The sequence below is a fragment of the Odontesthes bonariensis genome, chromosome 21 (assembly GCF_027942865.1).
Source record: "Odontesthes bonariensis isolate fOdoBon6 chromosome 21, fOdoBon6.hap1, whole genome shotgun sequence".
Classification (NCBI taxonomy): Eukaryota; Metazoa; Chordata; class Actinopteri; order Atheriniformes; family Atherinopsidae; genus Odontesthes; species Odontesthes bonariensis.
The window spans coordinates 13600662-13622544 of NC_134526.1; the positions used below are offsets into that span (position 1 = coordinate 13600662).

The window sequence follows — 21883 nt, forward strand, 5'->3', positions numbered from 1 at the left end:
TTTAGCCCTATACATGCTGTTTCCTGTCTCATTAAGGATGAATGGGTGGATTATGAACTAATGGATATACTGTTCACATAATAGCCCATATCCCTGGGCGCTGGAGGCGTGGAGTGCAGGCACAAGTTAATTATGCTCATCTAATTTCCTGCAATCCTCTATAGTGACAATAGTCATTTGCATTGTTTTCATTTTGTGGTTTTTTTATGTGTTACTTAACCCTCACTTCGTGCTTTCATATTGTAACAAAAGCCACTTAAAACAAGCCATAACAGCGCAGTGCGGATTTTGTCACTCCAGAGCCCTGCTTGCATACAAGCCTCTTTATTTCATGATCACGACTTGCTCTCCAGTAGGAGAGCGCTCTCTCTCTGTTATGATTCAGAGCCAGATGATGAGTCCTCTGCAGCACATCCACCATCAGCAATATGATATTATGGCACTGACATTAGTTTCCATACCGCACAAATATACTGAATGGCTGGATAAGTTATCATCAGGCTGTAGACTTAACACTTATACATCCATCCATCCATTTTATATGCCTGCTTAATCCGACGGACGGGTCGGGGGGGGGGGGGGGGGGGGCGCGCTGGAGCCTATCCCAGCAGTCATCGGGCGAGAGGCGGGGTACACCCTGGACAGGTTGCCAGTCCATCACAGGGCCACACAGAGACAAACGAGACGAACAACCACACACACGCTCACACTCACTCCTTGGGACAATTTTTTAGAGACACCAACCTAACACTGTTTTTGGACAGTGGGAGGAAGCCGGAGTACCCGGAGAGAACCCACGCATACACGGGGAGAAAAATCACTTATGCAATGCAACATTTATCGTTGTAATGTGTAATGCCAGCACATAAAATAAACAAAATTGATAATAAAATAAAAATAATGGGGCATGTTCGCCTGTCCCAGCTTACTTTTTAAATAGCCTACCTCTTCTTATTTGTCAGTATCCTGGAACTTAATAAACCAAATGCTGTGGTTTTTCGAAGCTAAATGTTTTCCTTTCATTGCTTGTTCATGACAACCCTGTCTTGTTCAGTTCATTCTCTTTGCACTGTGGAATTTTAGTTTGTATTTTTTGAATGAAGTGACAAACTGTTTTCCAGTGCTTGTCAGAAGTGTTCCTGAGCTCAGACAGTGTTTACCACGCAGCATTACTGATTTTAATGAAGTGGTACATGAGGGCAGTTTTGCATCCAAACTGAAGAAGCCTTTGACTGAAGAGACTCTGTTTTCCGATAACAGTCTCATGGAGAGGATGTTCAGGGTTGTCCATAATTCTCTTGATTTTATGCAAAATCCTTCTTTGCATTATTGTCTCCAGAGGTTCCACAGTCGTCCCCAGAACAGAACCAGCCTTCCTTATCAGGTTGTTGAGTCTTTTTAGGTCCCTGGTTCTGATGCTGCTGCCCCAACAGATGACGCAAGAGGAAATGACGCTCTCAACAACAGACTTGTAGAAGATCTGCAACTTGTTGCAAACCTTGAAGGACCTTAGCTTCCTCAAGAAGTACAGTCTGCTCTGTCCTTTTTTGTAGATTGCTTCACTGTTGTGTCTCCAGTCCAGTCTGTTGTCCACATGAACACCAAGGTATTTATATTCCTCAACCACCTCCACTTCTTCTCCCATGATGGAAACAGGGTTTGATCTGACCCTGTTTCTCCTGAAATCTACAATCATCTCCTTTGTTTTGTTAGCATTCAAGATGAGATTATTGTTCCCACACCATGCCACAAAGCGGTCCACCAGCTCTCTGTACTCAGCTTCTTGTCCATCTCTGATACACCCGACAACTGCAGAGTCACCTGAATATTTCTGTAGATGACAGGAGTCTGACTTGTACTGGAAGTCTGAAGTGTACAGAGTGAAAAGGAATGGTGAGAGTACAGTCCCCTGTGGTGCTCCTGTGCTGCTGATCACCTGGTTAGACACACATTTCTTTAGTCTGACAAACTGTGGTCTGTTTGTCAGGTAGTCCTTAATCCAGGTGATTGTTGAGGCCTCCACCTGAGTCTTCTGGAGTTTAAGACGAAGCAGATCAGGCTGAATTGTGTTAAATGCACTGGAAAAATCAAAGAACATGATCCTCACAGTGCTGCCTGCTTTGTCCAGATGACAGTGGGTTTGTTGAAGCAGGTGTATGATAGCGCCTTCAACTCCAACTCCATGGCGATAAGCAAACTGCAGGGGGTCCTGATATGTGCTGGTTTGCTTACACAAGTGGGTCAACAGGAGTCTCTCCAGGACCTTCATGATGTGGGATGTCAGGGCAACAGGTCTGTAGTCATTAATGTCTGAAGGGTGAGTTTTCTTTGGTACCGGAACCAGACAGGATGTCTTCCACAACAGTGGTACCTTCTCTTGGGTCAAGCTAAGGTTGAAAAGGTGTTGCAGAATCCCACAGAGCTGCTCTGCACAGGCCTTCAGGACTCGGGGGCTGACACCATCTGGACCTGCAGCCTTGTTCCGGTTCAGTCTCTCCAACTGCCTCTTCACCTGACTTCTAGAAACAGAAAAGTGGGAGGGGGAGGCAAAGGGGACAGCAGCATCTCCTGATTTGGTTGAAGACAAACTAGTGGAAGCAGAAGAATCCATGACTGAGGTGGAGGTGGAGATGTTACAGGAAAGCTGTGGGTCAGAGGAGGGTGGGATGTCTCTTTGGCTGGGAACAGGAGGGGAGGATGGTGAGCTTGTTCCTGAACTGAACCTGTTGAAGAATGTGTTCAGCTCATTTGCTCTGTCCAGACTTCCATCCATCCGATCCTCCCTCTGCTTGTCGCCTGTGATCTTCTTCATTCCTGACCACACATCTCTGATATTGTTCCTCTGCAGTTTACTCTCAAGCTTCTTTCTATACACCTCCTTGCTCTCTCTGATCTTGACTTTGAGCTGCTTCTGTATACTCCTCAGTAACTCCCTGTCTCGCTCCCTAAAGGCTCTTTTTTTCTTGTTCAATAGTTCCTTTAGCTCACTGGTGATCCAGGGTTTGTTATTAGGGAAGCATCTCACTGTTCTGGTGGGGATGGTGTTGTCCACACAGAAGTTTATAGTCAGTCACACACTCAGTCATGGCATTAATGTCCTCTCCATGTGGCTTACAAAGAGAAATCCAATCGGTTGCATCAAAACAACCCTGTAAGGCTTCTTCAGCTTCCTGTGACCACTTTCTAACAGTCCTTTTTGTGACAGGTAGTCTCTGGACAAGGGGTTTATACGCTGAACAGAGAAAAACAAGGTTGTGATCTGATTTACCCAGGGGAGGTCTTGATTTGGAAATGTATGAATCCTTGACATTTGTGTAAAACAAATCCAATGTCTTGTTTTCTCTGGTAGAGCAGCTGACAAACTGTTGAAAAGTTGGCAGTGTAGCAGAGAGTGAGGCATGATTAAAATCACCAGATATTGCCACAAAAGAATTGGGGTGTTGTGTCTGTATCTTAGCAACAACGAAACTGATGACATCACATGCAGTGTCGGCAACAGCTGAGGGTGGAATGTAATTAGCCACCAAAACAACACTGGTGAACTCTCTTGGCAAATAATATGGACGAAAACTTACTGCCAATAGTTCAATGTCAGGACTGCAGAGACGACTCTTCACAGTAACATGTCCTGGGTGACACCATCTGTTGTTGACAAGCACTGCCAATCCACCCCCTTTCCTTTTCCTGCTACTCTTTAAATCTCGATCTGCTCGTACAGTCAGGAAGCCCGGCAGAGACGCTGGAGTCGGGGATATGATCCTGCAGCCATGTCTCAGTAAAACACATTATGCTACATTCCCGATATTCTTGCTGAGTCCTTGTCAAGGCTAGAAGTTCATCCAACTTGTTAGCTAACGATCTTACATTGCCCATGATGACGGTTGACAGAGATGGTTTGAACTTCTTCTTTCTTTCTCTCCTCTTTGCCCCTGCTCTGCATCCACGATGCCTCCTTTTCAATTCCAGTGGGATTTCTGGCTTCAGTTGTCGAATTATTTCAGCTTTTCCAATGTTAATCAGCTGCTCCCAGTTGTAAACCACCCTGTTGCTATGGTTATGCATCATAACAAAAGAGCAAAATATACAAAAGTATTGGGAAAAATCAATCCAGCTGCACAGCATCCAAGGCAGGAAGGAACAGTTGTCCAAAAAAATGCAATTTCTTCCAAGAAAAAACAGGAATGAAATTTAGAAAAAAAAGAAAATCTCAATGTGAGGTACAGAGCTACTCCAACGTGCTGCCACCCTCAGCGGCGCATGTCGCCCCATTCAACCTTTCTCCACAGGGACGCAAATCGGAACTGATTCAACTTCCAACCCTGTGTTTCATTTTAGGTTTAATACACAGAAGTACCATTCCGTCCCCAGTTTGTCTCCTTATGCAGTGAACACAAATTGGATTAATCTGAAAAAAGGAGTCAATATCAATGACAATTTTATTTGCATAAAACATTTCATACATGTAAAGTCAATGTGCTGAACATAGAAAGTATGAGAGAATCACATACTTCACAAAATTACATAGAAAATGCAGGACAGCTTCACATACACTCAAACAGACACACACAATTTGTTAATAATTGTAGGCATGTGCTAATAGGAATGTTTGAGTTTAGTTTTGAATGTAGACACAGGTGTAATGGACATCAGGTCAGAAGGTCATTTATTCCAGAGATCTGGCCCCTTGAGAAATTTAGATTTAATTCTGGGAACAGACCTGCATTTGATGACCTTAGAGACCTGTTTGGGTTATACACAGTGAGCAAGTCAGAATTGTATTTGGGGGTCAAATTGTTTAGTGTTTTATGAACTAGTAAGAGGCTTTTTGAAGGGATTCTGTGTTGAAAAAGTAGCCAGTTGAGAGACTTTAGTAATGGAGCGATATGTTCAAATTTCTGGCTGCTGCATTCTTAATGAGTTGAAGTCGCTCAACTAATGGTTTGTGGTTAGGGTAAAACAAAGCATTACAGTAGTCCAGTCTGGTCGATATGAAGGTATGAGTCGATTTCTTTAAGTCAGTCTGAAATAAGAACTTTAGATGTTTTAAGTGGTAGATAGCAGATCTGGTGACTTTGGTAATATGATCATCAAAACTGAGATCAGAGTGTAAAATAATGCCATGGTCTCTGACTTTTTTATAGAAGGTGAAGACAGGTATGAGTGGATTTTTCTATTCATCAGATGAAATGATGAGTACAACTGTGAATCATCGGCATATGAATGGCAGGATATGTTATGATTCCTGATGATATTCCAGTGAGAACATTCAAAAGGTTACAGAAAAATGGACCAAGAACTGACCCTTGGGGAAACTTTGAAAGAGTTTTTCTTTCTATTGATTTAAAAACCACCTTTTCAAACATGAGAACACTTGTCTCTTCTGTACGATGAAAGCCAAATCAGAAGCTAACCCTTTCAGACAAATTGAATAATGAAGCCTTTCAATACAAATGCCATGAGAAACAGTGTCAAAGGCAGCAGGGAAATCCAGTAGAACTAAAATAAAATAAGTTTTCTGTGAGCTATTGTTGCTCTTAAGGTAATTGATTACCTTAATTAGAGCTGTTTCTGAGCTATGGCTGATTATGGGTGTGTCATCCATCGTGCCCACCCCAAACATTTGGCCTTGTGGCCCCTCAAAACCACTGGCTAACAAACTCTGTTTCTGCAAATAAGTATCTTTTCAGTTTCTTAGTGAGCAAGTCTTAACTCCTGATGGTGTGGCTGCTTTTTGTCTAAAGATGATCCAGCTTCCTGACAAGCCCACAGTCTATTTGCTGAGAATAAATAATTGAAATGCTGACACTATCACTTAGACCGGCTGCCCACCATCACCAGCGGTTCTTTGTTCTGATGGAAGACACTGAGCCACAGCCATGTCCTTAACAGGTTAACAGGGGCTGTAAGTTGATTTAGATGAACCAGCCTCTGATGAGAAGAGTAAAATCTGAGTGCCGTTTCAATGTTTGGGTACAACTCAATGAAATCTACAAATTTGCATGAATATATAAATTTGGACAGTTTTGCTTTTATTTGATTAGAAACAGTGCAGACTCTGATATGTTTTTAACATGCCATTAGCTATTGTGTTTTCTAACATTTCCAAATCATGGATCATGGGGTTTTATCCTTCATATGTTTTAACACACATCATCTGTGTAGTCCTGTAGATTTTTGTACAACAAAGATAATTTAATTATTGATTTTTTTTTTTCGCCAGCATCTTTGCCAGGAAATCAAAACCTGAGAGGTTTTAGAAGTGGTGATTTTGTAGTGTACAGTGTACTATCATAGAAATAGCTTGAGGTACTGCCACCAGGTGGCAGTAAAAAAAAACCTGTAAACTTTAAGTTTAACCCATTATGGTCTGACGCAACACATGCATGCTCTTACCTCTCACGCCTTAGGTGACTTTTAAAGCAGTCAAACGGTTATTTATATATTTTTAAAAATTGATAATCACGAAAGCACAGTCTGTAATTTCTGAAATAAAGGCAGAAGGTTTAACTTCTCTCTTGACGTTAGTTCATGCTTCTGGTGTCTTTAGAGACTGAGCATTAAAAGTTTTCAGTGGAAAGTTTTAAGTCCCCCCGCCAAAGAAAACCAAACATAAAAACATCAGACTTTAGAAAGCTTTTTTAAACAAAACCTTAGGTGTACCTTAGGTAATCCTTGAGTGAGTACTCATATCACAGTGCTTTGTGTAGCAAATATCATTAACATGAAAATATGTGACAGACAAAAGCACTGTTTTGTTTTCAACATTCAAAAAGAAAGCTTTGAGTCGCTGCAAACCCATTCTAACCATTGTCACAGTAAGCCCAATCCGAAACTTAACCAAGTCTTTACTTGAATTGAATGAGTTACTGTCTAAGAACTTTGTCTCCCCCCAAAAAAGGGTGAGTCTCCACAAAGTGACTGTTAAAGAGTGTTATGTCCCCACAAGATGAGTGATACGAGTGCACACACATACAAGAAGTCAGGTTTCCTCTCCTATGTGACATCACTGCAGGCTGCACCCCCCCCCCCCTGTTTTCCCAGACCTCGCCTGCATGTCCTCCCTGCACTGACCTCATCACGCCTTTGTTGGGAAACAAAGAATGTTCAGGCATTTGTTTTCAGGAGAAATAAAGACTGAGAGGAGGAGGGCTGAAGAAGGTGTAAGTAGATAAGTTTGACTGACCTGATCAGTGGGAAAATAAAATTAGGGAGCTGAAATAAGAAAATGTGCACTCCCACTGTGAAGAATGCACACATACAAACTTATCTTTGACCATGTTTAAGAGCTGGAAAAGGGCATATATAGTCCAGAGAGCCTGTTACAGTGTGCTTGATGAACTTGATTTCTGTGCACTTTGCCCTTTTTGTCGTCTCCAAGAGTGTATTTGTTTTTTCAAGGTGGAGCTGGTATTTCCTGTATATCCTGCTCTGTCTGCCACAAGAAACACTAATCTCTCTTGCTGCTTCTCCCTCAGTGAGGAAATCAATCTTCACTCAACGACAATATGATCCTTCTGCTCCTTGATGTAAACAACCTGAAATATCTTCCTGTATTAGTCTGAATCCAAACCGGTGCAAATACCAAAAAGATCTGTGCCTGCATGTATAATGCATAAGGATGTGACTTCACAACGTCCCATTAGTGTCAATAAATAAGTAAAGAGCAGCAATGCGAAGATGAAGCTGCAGAAAAGGAAATGTGGCTCTTTGTAGGCTTCCTCTGGGACATTTTTCACTCAGTGTGTTGAAATACAGCTTCTATATTGAACCTCTGTAGGAAATAACATAGTCTGTTTCAGTTTTATTCTATCACATATCGTTTTACCTCCTAGTTTGTATGTAGGGTGTGTAACCTGGTCGGTGCATGTTATGGAATATACATGCATATATATATATAGAGAGAGAGATAGATATATCTCTCTATATAGAGAGATAAATATATACATTTATATAACGCTATATTACTTACTGAGATTTCCAACGCACAAATCTCCTGAAATTGAATACAGGATTACTGCTGTTCCTTAGATATGAGATGGGGCACTGGCAGGTTTATATGAACAGATGCATGCTGTGCTCCAAACAGCGTGTCCCCACGTGGTCTGAAATGACTTTGAGCCTTCTCAGCTTCATCCTGGGTGTGATTCCTCTGCATATGATCTCCTGCTTAAGTCACAATCAGATGTTTTTCCATCAGGCGGTGAAAGGGTTAAGTCTGACTCTGCATGCACTGAGCAGGCCTCCCTCCCTCCTTCCCTCTTCTCTTCTCTCCATCCATTTTTTACTGTGTGCGTGTGTGTGCGTGTGTTTTCAAGGGGGCCGAGCCATCTGCAGGCTCAGCGCCTGAATTCACGATATGCACATACAACTTAAGTTGTAACAAACCATTTGTTTTGGATTATTTCTGCGTACGTACACTTCTCAGTGGATGCTTTCATTTGCGCTTCAAAACTAACACACCAGTGTTTCTCCGTCGGACATCTACGGGATATGTCGAGAGGCGGAGACGTTTCTCATTCCACCCAAATCCTCCCCAAGTTGGGACCCCTCTGACGCGCTATGGCATGAAGGTAAGAGGGAAAGTGGAAGCAGCGAACCGAATAGTCGCGATTTAAGGTTCCCTGATAGTTTTGTCGATGTTTTAACTTTTCAACTCGGAAACATAGCTGAGTCACCGTCACATACTTCACCGACGCGGTCGTCCCATTTGACGCAATATTGGCACAAGTCGATCGTCCTGGTTTGGGACAGAAAGGGCACGGAAGGGAAACAAGTTCGCGTTTACACCCGTGTTTTTATTTGGTGGTTGTGTGGCAAATGTATCCTGGTGAGAACGTGGGCCGAATTTTGGTGTAGTTTGGATTTGCTTCTAAAAGATATAAGGAGGATCACTTCATCGTATCAGAGAAAGACTGTTGTACGTAACTGCACGCGCCCAATCAGATTCTCTAGTAGCCTACTTCCTTTATTTAAAATTGTCCTGATAAGACGTCACGTTAAACTCTTTGAAACAACCTCGTTTTCTAATGTGAATGTATTTGAGTGTCACATACCTATTGGAGCCTCCGGTTTCACTTTGTTATCAATTGTGAAAGTCAAGATACCAGATCCATTACCAAAAAATGCAGTATGAGTGTGTTTGGGACAGTAAAACAACCATCTGGACTGGGCTAAACATCTGTCCAGAGCAAGAGCCTAACTGCTTCTTAGATCTTAGGGGTTAAAACTTGTCTCTCTCTTCTGTTAGCATTAAAACCCCTTTTACCACCAACTTTCAAATTCAGGAAAAGTATAAGAAATGCAGAGATTTCCCCTCGGATTTAAGGTGCTCCTCACATGGTTTCCTGCTGACCATGCTGGGACTGACGGACAAACTAGGACTACTTGAGATTTAACGTGCTGTCATCTGAGCCATAAATATTTTGACTGTCACTACCACTTAACAATCTATTTACAGTCCTCTTACAGCATCCAGAGCAGTGAGATATCCGGCTTGGTGCTGTCATTTTACATATTCACAGTGCACCCACAGGTATGTCTAATGTTTTAGTCAAACATTTCAGAGTATTTAATCTACCACAGTGCAACCGTTTTCTTTATGACAAACCTTCACAGACTCAAGGGGTTGACATAATGGCCGTTGCTCATCTCCTCCCTCTTTCTTAAATTTTGGGAGTGCTCACTCATGACACAGCATATTAGCTCTAAGTGGAATGGTCCTGTATTCATATATGTCACCACTCTTTCTTAAGAAGAGGAGACAGCTATTGCTTCAGTTGACTTCTCCCCTGATTACGTTGGACAAAACAGTCCAATGTTCAGGGCAAAGTAACTGCATTAATTCATATTTACATGAATTAAATGAATATTAAAAGAAGAAACATTTGGTAATCCTTGTTGCAAGTATTTTTTGTGTATGTAGGACTTCAGTTTTGGAGTCTTAAATGCTGAAGCCCCACCTCTGCTGTGGTGATGTAATCGAGTTAGAAAAATAGGGGCAGGAGGAGGAGGAGTCCCTCCCATTTCTGAAAACACTCAAAGGTGAAACACAGATTTCAACAGCAGCATATTATGCAGAGGTCCCTGTGGATAGGATGAGCGCGAAACAAATATTTGCTTTTAAGGGAAATTGAAAACTGGGAAATCACTGGGAAGCTGGTCTGTGCTCACATAGGAAGAATGCGCTCAAAGATCTCTTTAAGTCCGTGCAGGGGAAACTGAGCTCAGGTGTTTTGTTTCACATTGCCCGAAGGTGCCGAGTTGTTCGTCTCTCCTTCCGCACACAAATAATGAGACAGTTGAGCTGCTGTCAGTAATCCTGTCTGCAATGACAAAAGCAACGAGTGATATTGGTAAGAATGTGGGGTGCATGCCATATGAGAAAAAGTTCAGACCAATATTTGACCTAAATTTGTTGTATCCTGCACAGGCTCAAATGACCTTTGTGTGTTTCCAGCAGGATCCCACTTGTAAACATCACTGAAGTTGCCTTCTCTTCGCTTGCCTTTTTCTTCTGAACTGAACAAACTATATTGTCCGAGGCAGTGCCCTGGCCTGCTTTTTGACCTTCACCTGCCACGTTGTGAAACACTACCGCCGTCATGCAGACCTCATCGCTCCGCCGCCAGATGAAAAACATGGTCAACAACTACACGGAGGCTGAGATCAAGGTCCGAGAGGCCACCTCCAACGACCACTGGGGACCTCCAAGCTCTCTCATGTCTGAAATATCAGACTTGACCTTCAATGTGGTGGCATTCACTGAGGTTATGGGGATGATCTGGAAGAGGCTCAATGATCACGGCAAAAACTGGCGTCACGTTTATAAGGCGCTCACTCTGTTGGACTATTTAGTCAAAACAGGCTCTGAGCGTGTGGCCAAAGAATGCCGGGACAACATATACACCATTCAGACACTGAGAGACTTCCAGTACATAGATCGAGACGGACGTGACCAGGGCGTCAATGTCCGAGAGAAGGCCAAACAATTGGTGGCTCTGTTGAGAGATGAGGAGAGGCTGAAAAAGGAGAGAAGCCAGGCTTTGAAGACAAAGTCGCGCATGGCAGGGCTCACCAGCAGCTTAGGCTCTGGATCCATACCCCCTCCATATCCAGGTCGCCAAACTGCCAGTTCGTATGGGGAGGATGTAAGCAGCTGCCGAGGCTCACCATCCTTCCACGGTGAGTATCATGATCCAACTACCGTCACAAATGCTTATCTTCAGATGAAAGATCACCTTGGTTCCCCATGACACTCAGATTGTTGTCTGTGGCATGTGACCTGTCATTGGTGAGAAACGCTCGCACGGCAGGTCTCGACTTTATCAGGTAAATTCAAAATATCATGGATGAAAGCGACGGAGAAGCATCCATTAACTTCTAAGTTCATCGGTCACCCAAGAGATTTAGTTTCATGGCTGAAAAGGGAAAGTAGAAAAGTAGATCAGTTTCTCTCACCTGTGATTTCTCTCTGATGTAATACCCAGCAGCTCACTGTGACATTCAAAAGAGCATTGATAGATTGTGTCTTCCTTTTGTTGTTGTAGAAAATGTTTCTGTTTTGCTCTTTACTGACAGTTGGACATCTGCATTCCTTTCATTCTCCTTTGTCAGCTAAACTGGATTTACAAAAGAAAGGGGCCCTGCTCGTCTCACTCGAACATCAAACCACAACTGGATGCTGGGCTGTGACAACAATTTTGCTTAGGCTACTGCAGTGATTGTGGTTAGGTTAGGTGGTTAGGTGGCTTGTAAGGATGGAAAGTAACTAGGTGCACTTAATTAAGTACATGATGCTCTACATATACCGAAGAAATGCCCTACATATACCGTACAGCCATATATTGCTAATTCATTTGTAGATCTTGATTTTTCTCAGTGGATAATTTAACAGATTTCTAATATGTTGATGTAGATTCTCAGTCATCCAGGTCATGGTAATCCTAAGAGCTTGAATAAAGGCATCTAGAGAAGAAAGTCCAAGAATAAATCCAGTTGTCTGTATTCAAGCTCTTAGTAGTAGTTCTACTACAATACACTGTAAGAGTAAACCAATAATTACCTCTTAGTTGAAATTAAACTCTTTAGCTTCTGTTGTCTTACAAAAAGCAGTGTGGCCAGCATTATGTTTCTGATGTTTTCCATCTACTCTACAGCTATCTGTCTTAAGACAACTTTAGATAGTTGAAATATTTTGAAAAGTTCAAGTTTAATGGTAGTGTAGACGTCGTTTAATCTTTTCAACTACTACACTGATGTGTATCAGACAAAAATAGTAAAACTGTTAACTTAAATGGGTTTGTGCAGTGTTCGTGTTAAACATTTCATTTTTTCATGCGTTTTAGGAGAATGGAATTATGTTTTAGAAATGCATTGCTGCCAGGCTAAACTTGGTTTAAATCAGAGATAAAACGTGCACAAGATGAGGAAAAGACATTTAATTCTTGGCAAAATCCCTCAGTATTGACAATTTGACACAATATGAAATATCATAATATATCAGGCAGAAACTCTATATTAGTACTTGTACTCTAATACATAAATTACCAGTTTGCTGCCAGCTCTTAGGTCAGATTTAATTAATAAAGCTTATTCCTGAGTGACCTTTACATGTAATCTCAGTGAGTGTCTGAATGCTCCATAAACTAATGGCCCATAGATGTCCAGGCCTTAATTGGTCTCAATTTTGGTTAGAAAAGAAAGTTTAGTACACGTGTTGGAAGACATTGACAAAACTTTTGCAATCAGAACAGATTTGGCAGGAATTGGCAATATGAATAGAACTTCATGACTAAATTAGGGCTACGACCAAACACAATGTTAAACTCATATTATGTGCTCACTGGGATTAAGTAGTTTCACTTGGCTGTATTCATACATTTACCTTAGTAAAGGAACTCTCATGTTACTGACTTTAACAGCTACAGTAAACAGCTCAGCCTCAAAACATATGGTGCAAAAGCATCAATCATTTGTAAATGTGGTATGTCTGGTGTGTACCATATACTTTAGTATTTGTGTGGCCTGTGCGGTCTTTATAAAGGATGTTAGTTAGAAACAGAGCTGTGGTTTCAAAAGACACCCGTTACTTTGTTACTCTAATGTCTGAGGCTTGTTTCGTGAAGGAAACACAGACGGGCCCACAGATGGTCTCTGTTTGTTCTTATTACCACCAATCCGTCAAAAATCCCTTTTTGTCCAGCACTTCTTCCACTTCGTAGACATTACCTACATAACTCTCTGGAGCAGACGGGGTGCCAGTGGAAACATGTGGCCAGTTACTAACACTTAGCGTTGGGTCTGTGGTTCAGTGATGTTACAATAGACGGTTTTTGGACTAAGGCATACTTGGTTCTGGATAACCATAATAATATCACTCTTCAGAAACCCTAGCAAGCAATTTATGTAGACAGGAGTGTTTCTAAAAAGCTCCATTTGGTGATATCAGAGTTTTTCAAGGTATTTAAATATTTATACATACAATATTCCTTTAGTGGATGAGTGTCAATGCAGTAACTAAAATAGTTGCACGACAGATTGCGAGTGTAATTGGGGTATCTTCAGTATTCCAGAACACAGGAAGCCTGTGGACAGTTTGGATAAATTATCTGATTTGTGGGTGCGGGTCAGAAGGTTGGCAGCAGCTAATTTGCCAGGAAGTAATCCAACTCAGACAGGGGATATTGAGGGGTAGCACAGTGGTTTCTGAGACCTGACTTTTCAGACATGTGGCCTGCTTCCCTCATTTACCCCTGTGATCCATAGCTTGGCACGCTGACTGGTATGTTGACACCCCACCCCCTCTCCATCTTACCTTCTCCCAGATTTGAGTGCTGCAAACCTCACAGAAGTTTCGGGGTTATAGGGTGGGCCCCACTCCAATCCATCCATTTCTCTCCCCCGCCAACAACCTAACTCTTCACACAGCCACACCATTGTTCTCAGTGCAGGCAGAGTTGGGCAGACTGTGGCAAGCCATGCCAGCAAAGGCTCCAAACAACAGGCAATGGAAAATTAACATGCAAAATCAGTGCCAGCTTTTTCCTGACCTTAAAAATCAGCCTGAAGTGTTTCTTTCTCTCTTTTCCATCTGCAAATCTTTCTTCCTCTATCCCATTGCTCCCCTTTCTCTCAATAACCCACTCTCCTCGGCTTTTTCTGTGTCCCTGCAGCTTCCACTTCCTCTCCTGAACTGGCACCAGACCTGGAACAAGCCCGACCAGCGACCAGTGGAGAAGAGGAGCTGCAGCTGCAGCTGGCCCTGGCCATGAGCCGAGAAGAAAGTGAAAAGGTACCTCTAACTGAGGCGGCACACACAATCACTTCCACTGAGCATAAACCTTTGACCCCTCCAGCACATGCGCCTGGCAGGAGAGGCTTTTTATCTGTTCTGCTGCTGACGTGTTATACCGTAGTGAAACATGAAACGGCTCCCACTCACTTGCTTGAACAGTGCCTGTCATGGTGGTGAAGAACTGCTCCTGCTTTGTCTTCTATGCCACGTTTCCCAGAACTGTTAACACAAAGTGATGTGATTTGATGTCATAATTAATGGCACTTTGACCAATCTGTGTGAGCGATGCTGAAGAGTGAGGAAGCGAAGAGTGAAATACTGAGAAGCCAAACAGGATATGCGCATCGATCCACTCCTAAACATCCACAGCCTGTCCTGATCTTCATGGCAAGGGCAGGTGTTGAAACCCCTGCTCAGCTAAAGGAACAGTTTCCACTGCAGGAATCAAACAAATCAACTGTGATTCTGAGGAGAAATTGATCTTTTTGTATTTGATCTTACCTCTCTATTGATTTACTTGTAATTATTCTATTGCCTTATTGATTTCTCAATTAATCATTTTGGCAAAATCAGGTATGCTTTGAACATCTCCCTTTGATTAGTCTTCCTCCTAATCCTTCCTGCTTGACTCTAGCCACCTCCCACAGTGGATATTGATGAACAGACTCAACTCCAGATCGCTATGACTCTCAGCAAGGAGGAGGCCCAGAAGGTACGAGTATGCTTGGACCAGGGACGACCCTTTCCTTGCATCCTTTAGCCTGCAACTCATCTCCTGTTGTTCTGCACGCTAAAACGACGCTCACAGCCCAGGCCGTCTCTTTCCGAGAACCAACCGCATGCATTACTCACCTTTTCTCCCCCATATATCTGATCTATTACCTCCATCACTAAATCACTTTTTGAACCACAAAGGGGCATCTCTCTCAGAAGATTAATCAACTGTGGCATCATCCTTCTGTCATACTAACAACTAGATTTCTTTTCTCTGTCAAGTTGTTTGAGGTACACATCCTAAAAACTCTGACCTGGTGCTGAAAGGATTTAGCCCTTCACTCTGATTAGAACTGCATGGAGTGTACTGTGAGGATGGCCGAGCTTTAATTTCTTTCTCGATTGACCAAAAACTGATTATGATTCCCTCCCTGCTTAACACTCACAGCCGGCCCCACGTGCACCTGCTGCCACTGCGGATATGGACGAGGACACCCAGCTCCAGTTAGCGCTGAGCCTGAGCAAAGAGGAGCACCAGCAGGTAGGGTCTCAGTCACAATGCTTCAAAGCTGCTGCTGAGAACACAAAGTGTGAAAACACAAAGGCAGGACTCACAATTACACACTTGACGAGTGACTAGCTGCTCTAATTTAAGTCAACTGTAGTAAACACAAAGTAAACGCAAGTTTGATCCAAATTTGACTGTGTTTACTGAAGTAATCAAATTTGGACTTATTTGAGTGGACCTATTCAGACTTAACCTGGTTGATCCAAATCACATCTGCAAATACTTATTTTCTAAGTCTCATTGTAGTAGTTTTTTTAAAAAACTTTTTATTTCACGATTGAAACAGTCATTTCCACACTTGCTTTCTTTAGCCCTTTTAAAGTCTTTTTAAAGACAGATATCACTTATTACGTATTTTCGCTGCAACCTTTGAACCCCCTTTCCTGTCTCACCCCGTCTCTATTCTCTCCCCCCTTTTTTTTGTCTGCCTATGCTAATATAAAGTAGCACAATAGAACTGCTCTGTTAGAGCTCACAGTTGATTCTGTGCTCTCCGCCCTCTTTGACCGGAGAATTTTCTGGATTGGGCAAACAGAATGCATATGTTGCCTAGGGATAACACAAGCTCGCTGCTGATTTTCTGTGCTGTAGCTGAGTCATAAATATAGTATGATGTGACAATAAGTGAATTTTGCCGGAAGCTGTCATGCTCAAAGGCGTCCATGTGTCTGTATCTTTTTATAGGAGCAACTCTGTCGCCGGGGAGACGAGTCGGTCCTCCTAAAAGCTCTGGAGGAGAGCAAACGTGAGATGGAGACAAAAGGCGGGGTATGAAATATTTGGGTGTAAAATATCTAAATGGGGCGATGATGCAATTATAGATATGGTAGCATCAAAATAATCTATAAATGTATACTATTGCCTTTTTGGGGATTTTAATGCTCCAACATGTCAAACCTGTAACCACCAGGTGCAGAAACATTATCCCGACCCAACATTGATTTTTTTTCTCTTTTTTTTTTTTTTTGTGTGGCTCAGACGGCCTTTATGGACCTGGTAGATGTTTTTGCAGTGCCTACAGATCTGCCTCCCACTGAGCGTCGCTGGAATAATGCCCCACACCGGGCCGCCGCTGCTGCTGCTGGAGGCTCAGACCCCTGGGACTCCCTGGGTGAGGCTTGGTTTAATATACCATGTTTGAGCACTTCGTTATGAAGGTTTTGTGGTAGTTCTAATTCGTCCCAAGTTAAATTGTTTGAAATTTATTTTTATTTTTCCCTTCATACGTATACCATATTGTGTACCATTAGTACCTTCAGTCTTCTTCTGCTAAGGGAATGCTCTCGCTTTAATTATCTGCCCTTATCGAAAGAAGACAGTGCCAACATTCCAAGAGCAGATTCTCCCTGGATGGCACCGCCAACTTCCAACAGCCCTCCACCACCCTGGGAGCCCCCGGCCAACTCCTGGGACGCACCGCCAAACAATGTCTCCGGCACCAACCCTGCAGACCAAGTCTGGTCTCTCCCTTCCAACACAGGTGAGTGTGTGCTTTCATGCACTCATCCGGCTCAACTGAAAATCAACACAACCCAAATATGCGTTTGGAATTTCTTGTTGTACAGCAGAAAACTTGCATTGTGGTTTATAACTTACGCAGGAGTTGATCCCTTCTTAGCCTCATCAGAAAATACGCCAAAAAAGGGAGCAGGAAAGGAACCTCCTCCTAGAAGTGGAAGCCCCTCAGGTGAGAGTTTGTTATTATACAAGACTTTTCCTTAGCTTTTTGTATCCTGCACGGTTAAAGCACGGTTTCACTCTCTGACTAGATGGGGATCTGTTTGATGAAGCCATGGATGGTGGTCCGGTGAGTATTAACGGACGAGGGGAGGGCAGTCCTGAGCTCTTTGATATGTCTCGTCTTGGAGAAAGCCTGGCTGCCCCCAGCCCTCGAACATGCCGAACACCTGAGGCCTTCCTGGGCCCAACGGCAGCTTCCTTGGTAAACTTGGACGCCTTGATTCCAGCAAATCAATCAGCCAAGAACAAGAACCCGTTTTTATCAGGTATCTATTGTATTAGCCATTCTGTATGGCAAATAGCTGCTAATCTATAGTTAAATAAGCATGTGCACATTAGCGTTCACTTTTTTTTTTTGTTTCTGATGGTTTAGGACTGAGCGCTCCCTCAGCCACCAATCCTTTCCAAACTGAGCAACCAAAACTGAGTCTGAATCAAATGGGCCCCACCTCTGCGACTCCCCAAGCCACTTCTCTTCCATACAGTGCCTCCCTGCCCCTGCCTATGAGCCATCAGGGTGCCAGCATCCCCTCGTCACTCACTCACCCCACCCAGCCTGGTCTGGACCTGCAAAGGACCCTCCCGGAGCCCCTGTTGCCCTTCTCCTCAGCCAGTACTGAAGGATCACAAGCTGCACTGAGCAACCAGAACCCTTTCTTATGAGGACCAACAAAACTGGAGAAAAATATCTTTAGCCTTTAGGTTATGCTCTTGGGATAACGCTCATTCTGCAGACCAAATCACAGCCCTAAGGACTTGTATGAAAAGCCTTTTCTCGGTTGTTTTTATATTGTTGTATAGTACAGTAACCCTTAGACTGATGCAAGCTGGTTCTGCTCCTCACAACAAAGAAGCTTAAAAAAAAAGAGATAGCAGTTTTTCTTAGAAACTATCAGTATTGTGTAAAACGTCTTTCAAGGCCATAATCTGTTAACTGACTACAAAGTGACTACACAAAAGCACAGTTTGATTATACTTTGTTGTACATGAACTCTGCCATTAGTGCTGGGCTAGTATCTTAGATTTTTAATTGGCAAGTAACTAAAAGACTTGTTCAGTGCCTGAAATCCACCTGCATCAACACACTTAACTATATTAGCTTTTCAGGGCCAGAACCAATTAGCTTGATCAATATATGTATTATTTTAATATAGTGAAATTAACTGCAATTGACTGTAAGGGCTTCAGAGTTCCTAACAAGCGAGGCAGCATTTAAAAATGTATGAATCTGAGTCTATTCATCGCTTGTGAACAACAACTCTCATCAAATACAGCAGTATAATTATAAAATGCATTCATTCTTCAGAGGAGTTTGTTTAACATATTCTCATTGCTCTTGCTGTCAAATTTGAGGAGAATGAAATCATCTGTGTACACACCCTGGAACATTTTCAGTATTTGATGTGCATGCGGTTTTTAACTCCCCCTGCTGGTTAAAATAATCACTACAGTGCTGATTCTGCTGATCAGAATTATGAGCACACTTCAAGTCCAAGGACAGAATTCTGATTATGTTGATAAATAAATCAAAATAAAATCATTTGTGACGTCAGAGTTTATTGAAAATAAAAATGTCACCGTAACACAGCAAAAGGAAAATGAGAAGAAAACGATTACCGGTACACAAAATGTATTTCATTGGCTCACCTTAACCAATATTTGATTGATAAGCAAATATCTAAGTAGTTTCCTGCATCTGCTTTTCATCTCTGCAAACCCCATGCTGTCATGTGTCCAAGCTATTAAGTTGTTAGATTTCAATTATTTCAGAGGCTTACTTGAATTTATTTAAGGAATGATTCACAGCCCGTTAATTGCCCACCTTTTCCATTTTTCATTCTTTTGTACTGTTTGATGTTTGCTTCAGGTTGTTGATCTGATTAAAAAAAAAACAAAAAAAAAAACAAAGACCATCTTTCAAAACTAAGTTTTCTGATATTGGTAGAATAATAATAATAATTAGAATTTGTCACTACTTTGACATATTCAGTCTCTTTAGTGTATAAAAGCAGCTCCAAAGAACGAAATAACCTTCGTGAGGATTTACTGTCGGTAAAGTGCTCTTTTCTTTATGGCTTTCATTTAGCTGTCCATAAACACTTGAGGGACTGCATTCTCAGAGAGCTTTAATTTGGTTTCCTCCATCAGTAAAACATTTTCACACAGCGATTGTGACCTAAATGTGACAGTTTTATCCTGCCCGTGATACCTTTCTTTCATTAAAATCAACAGTGCCCCATCTTGACTGTGCCCATGCATCCATAGTGTGGTACGTGCTGAAACTACCACTCCAGGTTGCTCTATGTATACCTGAAGCTGCCTAGAAGTCTTCTGTTTTTGCGCATGAAACATGCAAAAACATTTGCAGACTTCTCTCACCGAGTTTCTTTTTAGTGGCATGTCCTGGAAGCATCTAAACGAGAGACACAATTAAATCAGAGATTTCAAGATCCTTGCCAATGACGTTTTTTTTTATTTATTTTAGGAGCATTTCTGATGTTGTAAGACAGCTCTCTTGTCTTCACATTTGTCAATTGATGTGAACCCTGAACATCATGCACACTTTTTTTTCATAATAATGTCACAATATGAAAGCTTTTAAAACAACTTCGGATATCTTATCATAATATCTTGATTATATAAGAAAGGGCTCTTTTGCATTTCTTTTTTATGATAATCTAAATTCAGTCATTACAGGAGAGATACATAATACCAACACTTTGATGGACAAGCAGAGCTCTTTGTGTTTCCCACATTTTATGATCTGTTAAAAAAAACACAAGAGAAAGACTTTGTTTTATTTCTAAAAAAAGAATTAGGTAGAGACTTGCCTACAAAGTTTTCCTCTCATAATATGAAGCCATGCAAATCCTTAGATCTTATACTCAGTCGTTACTCTTGCAAGGTCAATTGACTGCTTATCAGACCACAAATTCATTAGTGAAAGTGACGTGGTGTTATTACAACAAATGTTACCAAGCTCATCCATACAATTATCAGATCCTGGCATAGTATCTTTCACATCTCCTTCTCCATTGACCTTTCCCCTTATTGATATTACACCAAAGACCAACAACTGTTTTTCATGTCATATGCTTTGTAAGGTTTAGACGGTCCAACACTAAAGGCAGCTTTAAATTCTCTAAAAACTGAGAGTAAACTGTCTTTTTAAAACTGGGAATATTGATGTCACTGCCCACATGCCTCGAGAGCATTTCTATGATTTTTTTTGTGGGGAATTAAATTCATGAAAGAACAAATTCATATCACTTGACTGTGATGGACTCCAGCCAGCTCAACACCTCCTGCAGTCCCTCTCCAGAGTGGGCACTGACTTCAAGTATTGTGATGGGCTGAGTAGCAGATGCAATGATGTCATCCATTCTGAACAGTGACTTTATCTCTACAAGGCTCATAATGCAAGGCATGTCCCTGGAAAGAAGTTTGAAGTCGATATCAGAAAATACAATGGGATAAAGAGCTCTCCTCAAGACACATGATATGAGTTAAACCTGCTGACAGTGAAAACTTGCTTGTGTAAAAGATCAATTGTGGGAATGCGTTTGTATGGGAGTCTCACCTTTTGTTGAAGAGGATAAGCACGGAGGCATTGCTCAGAGAGTCAGCAGAGAGCACAGACAGCAACTGGATACAAGAAGAGGATATCTGAGCAATGTTGGCCGAATCCACCATGAACTTCGTAAACAAAGAAAGAAATATTCAGTCAAAAAAAAAGTCAATTGTTTTACCACCATATATTATTGAAAATAAATGCAATGTCTATTAAAAGACCATACAATGACAGAGGAGCAGTCTTTGAAGTAACTGGGCCATATAGGGCCCATGCAGCCTCCCAGCTCCCTTACAGTCATCTTCTTCTTTTTAAGGGTCAAGTCTGTGAGATTGGTTCCAACCTGCAGAGGTTTAGAGAGGTTAGTAGAATAACAGAAAGGGATGTCACATCAGAACCAAATCAGCAAACTTATTAAAATTTCTCTCTCTACTGCTTACTGTGGGAAGAGTTGAAGGAGGTGAGCCCATTTCACTCAAACCGTGCAAATGGAACAGTTAAAAAACTGTAAGGAAAGTAACAACGGATATCTAATATCACAGTTTAATTGTATTTAGTGCTTTTCAAAAAGTATGCAATATCAAACATGTAAAAATAACTTAGCGGTGAGCCGGTATGAGGCTTATAATATAATAAAATCGTTAATTTCTTAGCCAGCAGTTACACAAAATAAAAGCTAAATTAGCTTGTTGCGCTAGCCGGTACAAGGATACCGGTAATTTTCCAACTCTAGTTCAAAACATTAAGATGCAAAAAGGATATTTTGAAGGCGTTTAAGCAACAATGTCTTTCCGACGCCAGTGGCTCCAAGAAGTAAACACACTTCTCTGTTGCTCATTTCGCTTATTCTAGCATAAGCATTGCGTTGCGTGTTGTAACGTGTAAACAATTTAGCCCTTTTCTTGGCACCATAGCGACACTCACGTGACTATAAAACTTCACAGGGATAGGGCAATGGAGATATCAATCATCGCAGTCTTGTTTTTGATTGGTCATC

General features: G+C 41.9%; 2 protein-coding genes across 10 annotated transcripts; one reads left to right on the top strand and one right to left on the bottom strand.

Moving 5' to 3' along the window:
• Positions 1-8274: 8274 nt before the first annotated feature.
• epn3a (epsin 3a) lies at positions 8275-18872 on the top strand. 8 transcript variants are annotated; one of them, XM_075453156.1, is made up of 13 exons: positions 8276-8570; positions 9458-9532; positions 10253-10352; positions 10457-11181; positions 14172-14290; positions 14928-15005; positions 15456-15548; positions 16260-16343; positions 16554-16686; positions 16891-17055; positions 17176-17262; positions 17345-17581; positions 17689-18872. In XM_075453156.1, the coding sequence occupies exons 4-13, from the start codon at positions 10602-10604 to the stop codon at positions 17976-17978; spliced, it is 1866 nt and encodes a 621-aa protein (XP_075309271.1). In that variant the 5' UTR covers positions 8276-8570; positions 9458-9532; positions 10253-10352; positions 10457-10601; the 3' UTR covers positions 17979-18872. The 8 variants fall into 8 exon arrangements, with proteins under 8 accessions (XP_075309275.1, XP_075309271.1, XP_075309272.1 ...); XM_075453157.1 differs by having other exon boundaries at positions 10460-11181; XM_075453159.1 differs by lacking the exon at positions 10253-10352 and having other exon boundaries at positions 10460-11181.
• arl16 (ADP-ribosylation factor-like 16) lies at positions 18853-21763 on the bottom strand. Of its 2 annotated transcripts, none has more exons than XM_075453163.1 (6): positions 21649-21763; positions 21327-21382; positions 21182-21229; positions 20896-21011; positions 20586-20747; positions 18853-20079 (listed from the first exon to the last, which is right to left on the bottom strand). In XM_075453163.1, the coding sequence occupies exons 1-6, from the start codon at positions 21722-21724 to the stop codon at positions 20073-20075; spliced, it is 465 nt and encodes a 154-aa protein (XP_075309278.1). In that variant the 5' UTR covers positions 21725-21763; the 3' UTR covers positions 18853-20072. The 2 variants fall into 2 exon arrangements, with proteins under 2 accessions (XP_075309278.1, XP_075309277.1); XM_075453162.1 differs by having other exon boundaries at positions 21113-21229.
• Positions 21764-21883: the final 120 nt, after the last annotated feature.

Coding starts and splice junctions, on each gene's coding strand:
- epn3a (XM_075453156.1), top strand. CDS start 10,602: ATGCAGACCTCATCGCTCCGCCGCCAGATGAAAAACATGGTCAACAAC. Junction 17,056..17,175: donor GTCTCTCCCTTCCAACACAG/GTGAGTGTGTGC, acceptor TAACTTACGCAG/GAGTTGATCCCTTCTTAGCC. Junction 17,263..17,344: donor TAGAAGTGGAAGCCCCTCAG/GTGAGAGTTTGT, acceptor CTCTCTGACTAG/ATGGGGATCTGTTTGATGAA.
- arl16 (XM_075453162.1), bottom strand. CDS start 21,724: ATGAGCAACAGAGAAGTGTGTTTACTTCTTGGAGCCACTGGCGTCGGA. Junction 21,230..21,326: donor CTCCTTCAACTCTTCCCACA/GTAAGCAGTAGA, acceptor AAACCTCTGCAG/GTTGGAACCAATCTCACAGA. Junction 21,012..21,112: donor AAGACTGCTCCTCTGTCATT/GTATGGTCTTTT, acceptor TTGTTTACGAAG/TTCATGGTGGATTCGGCCAA.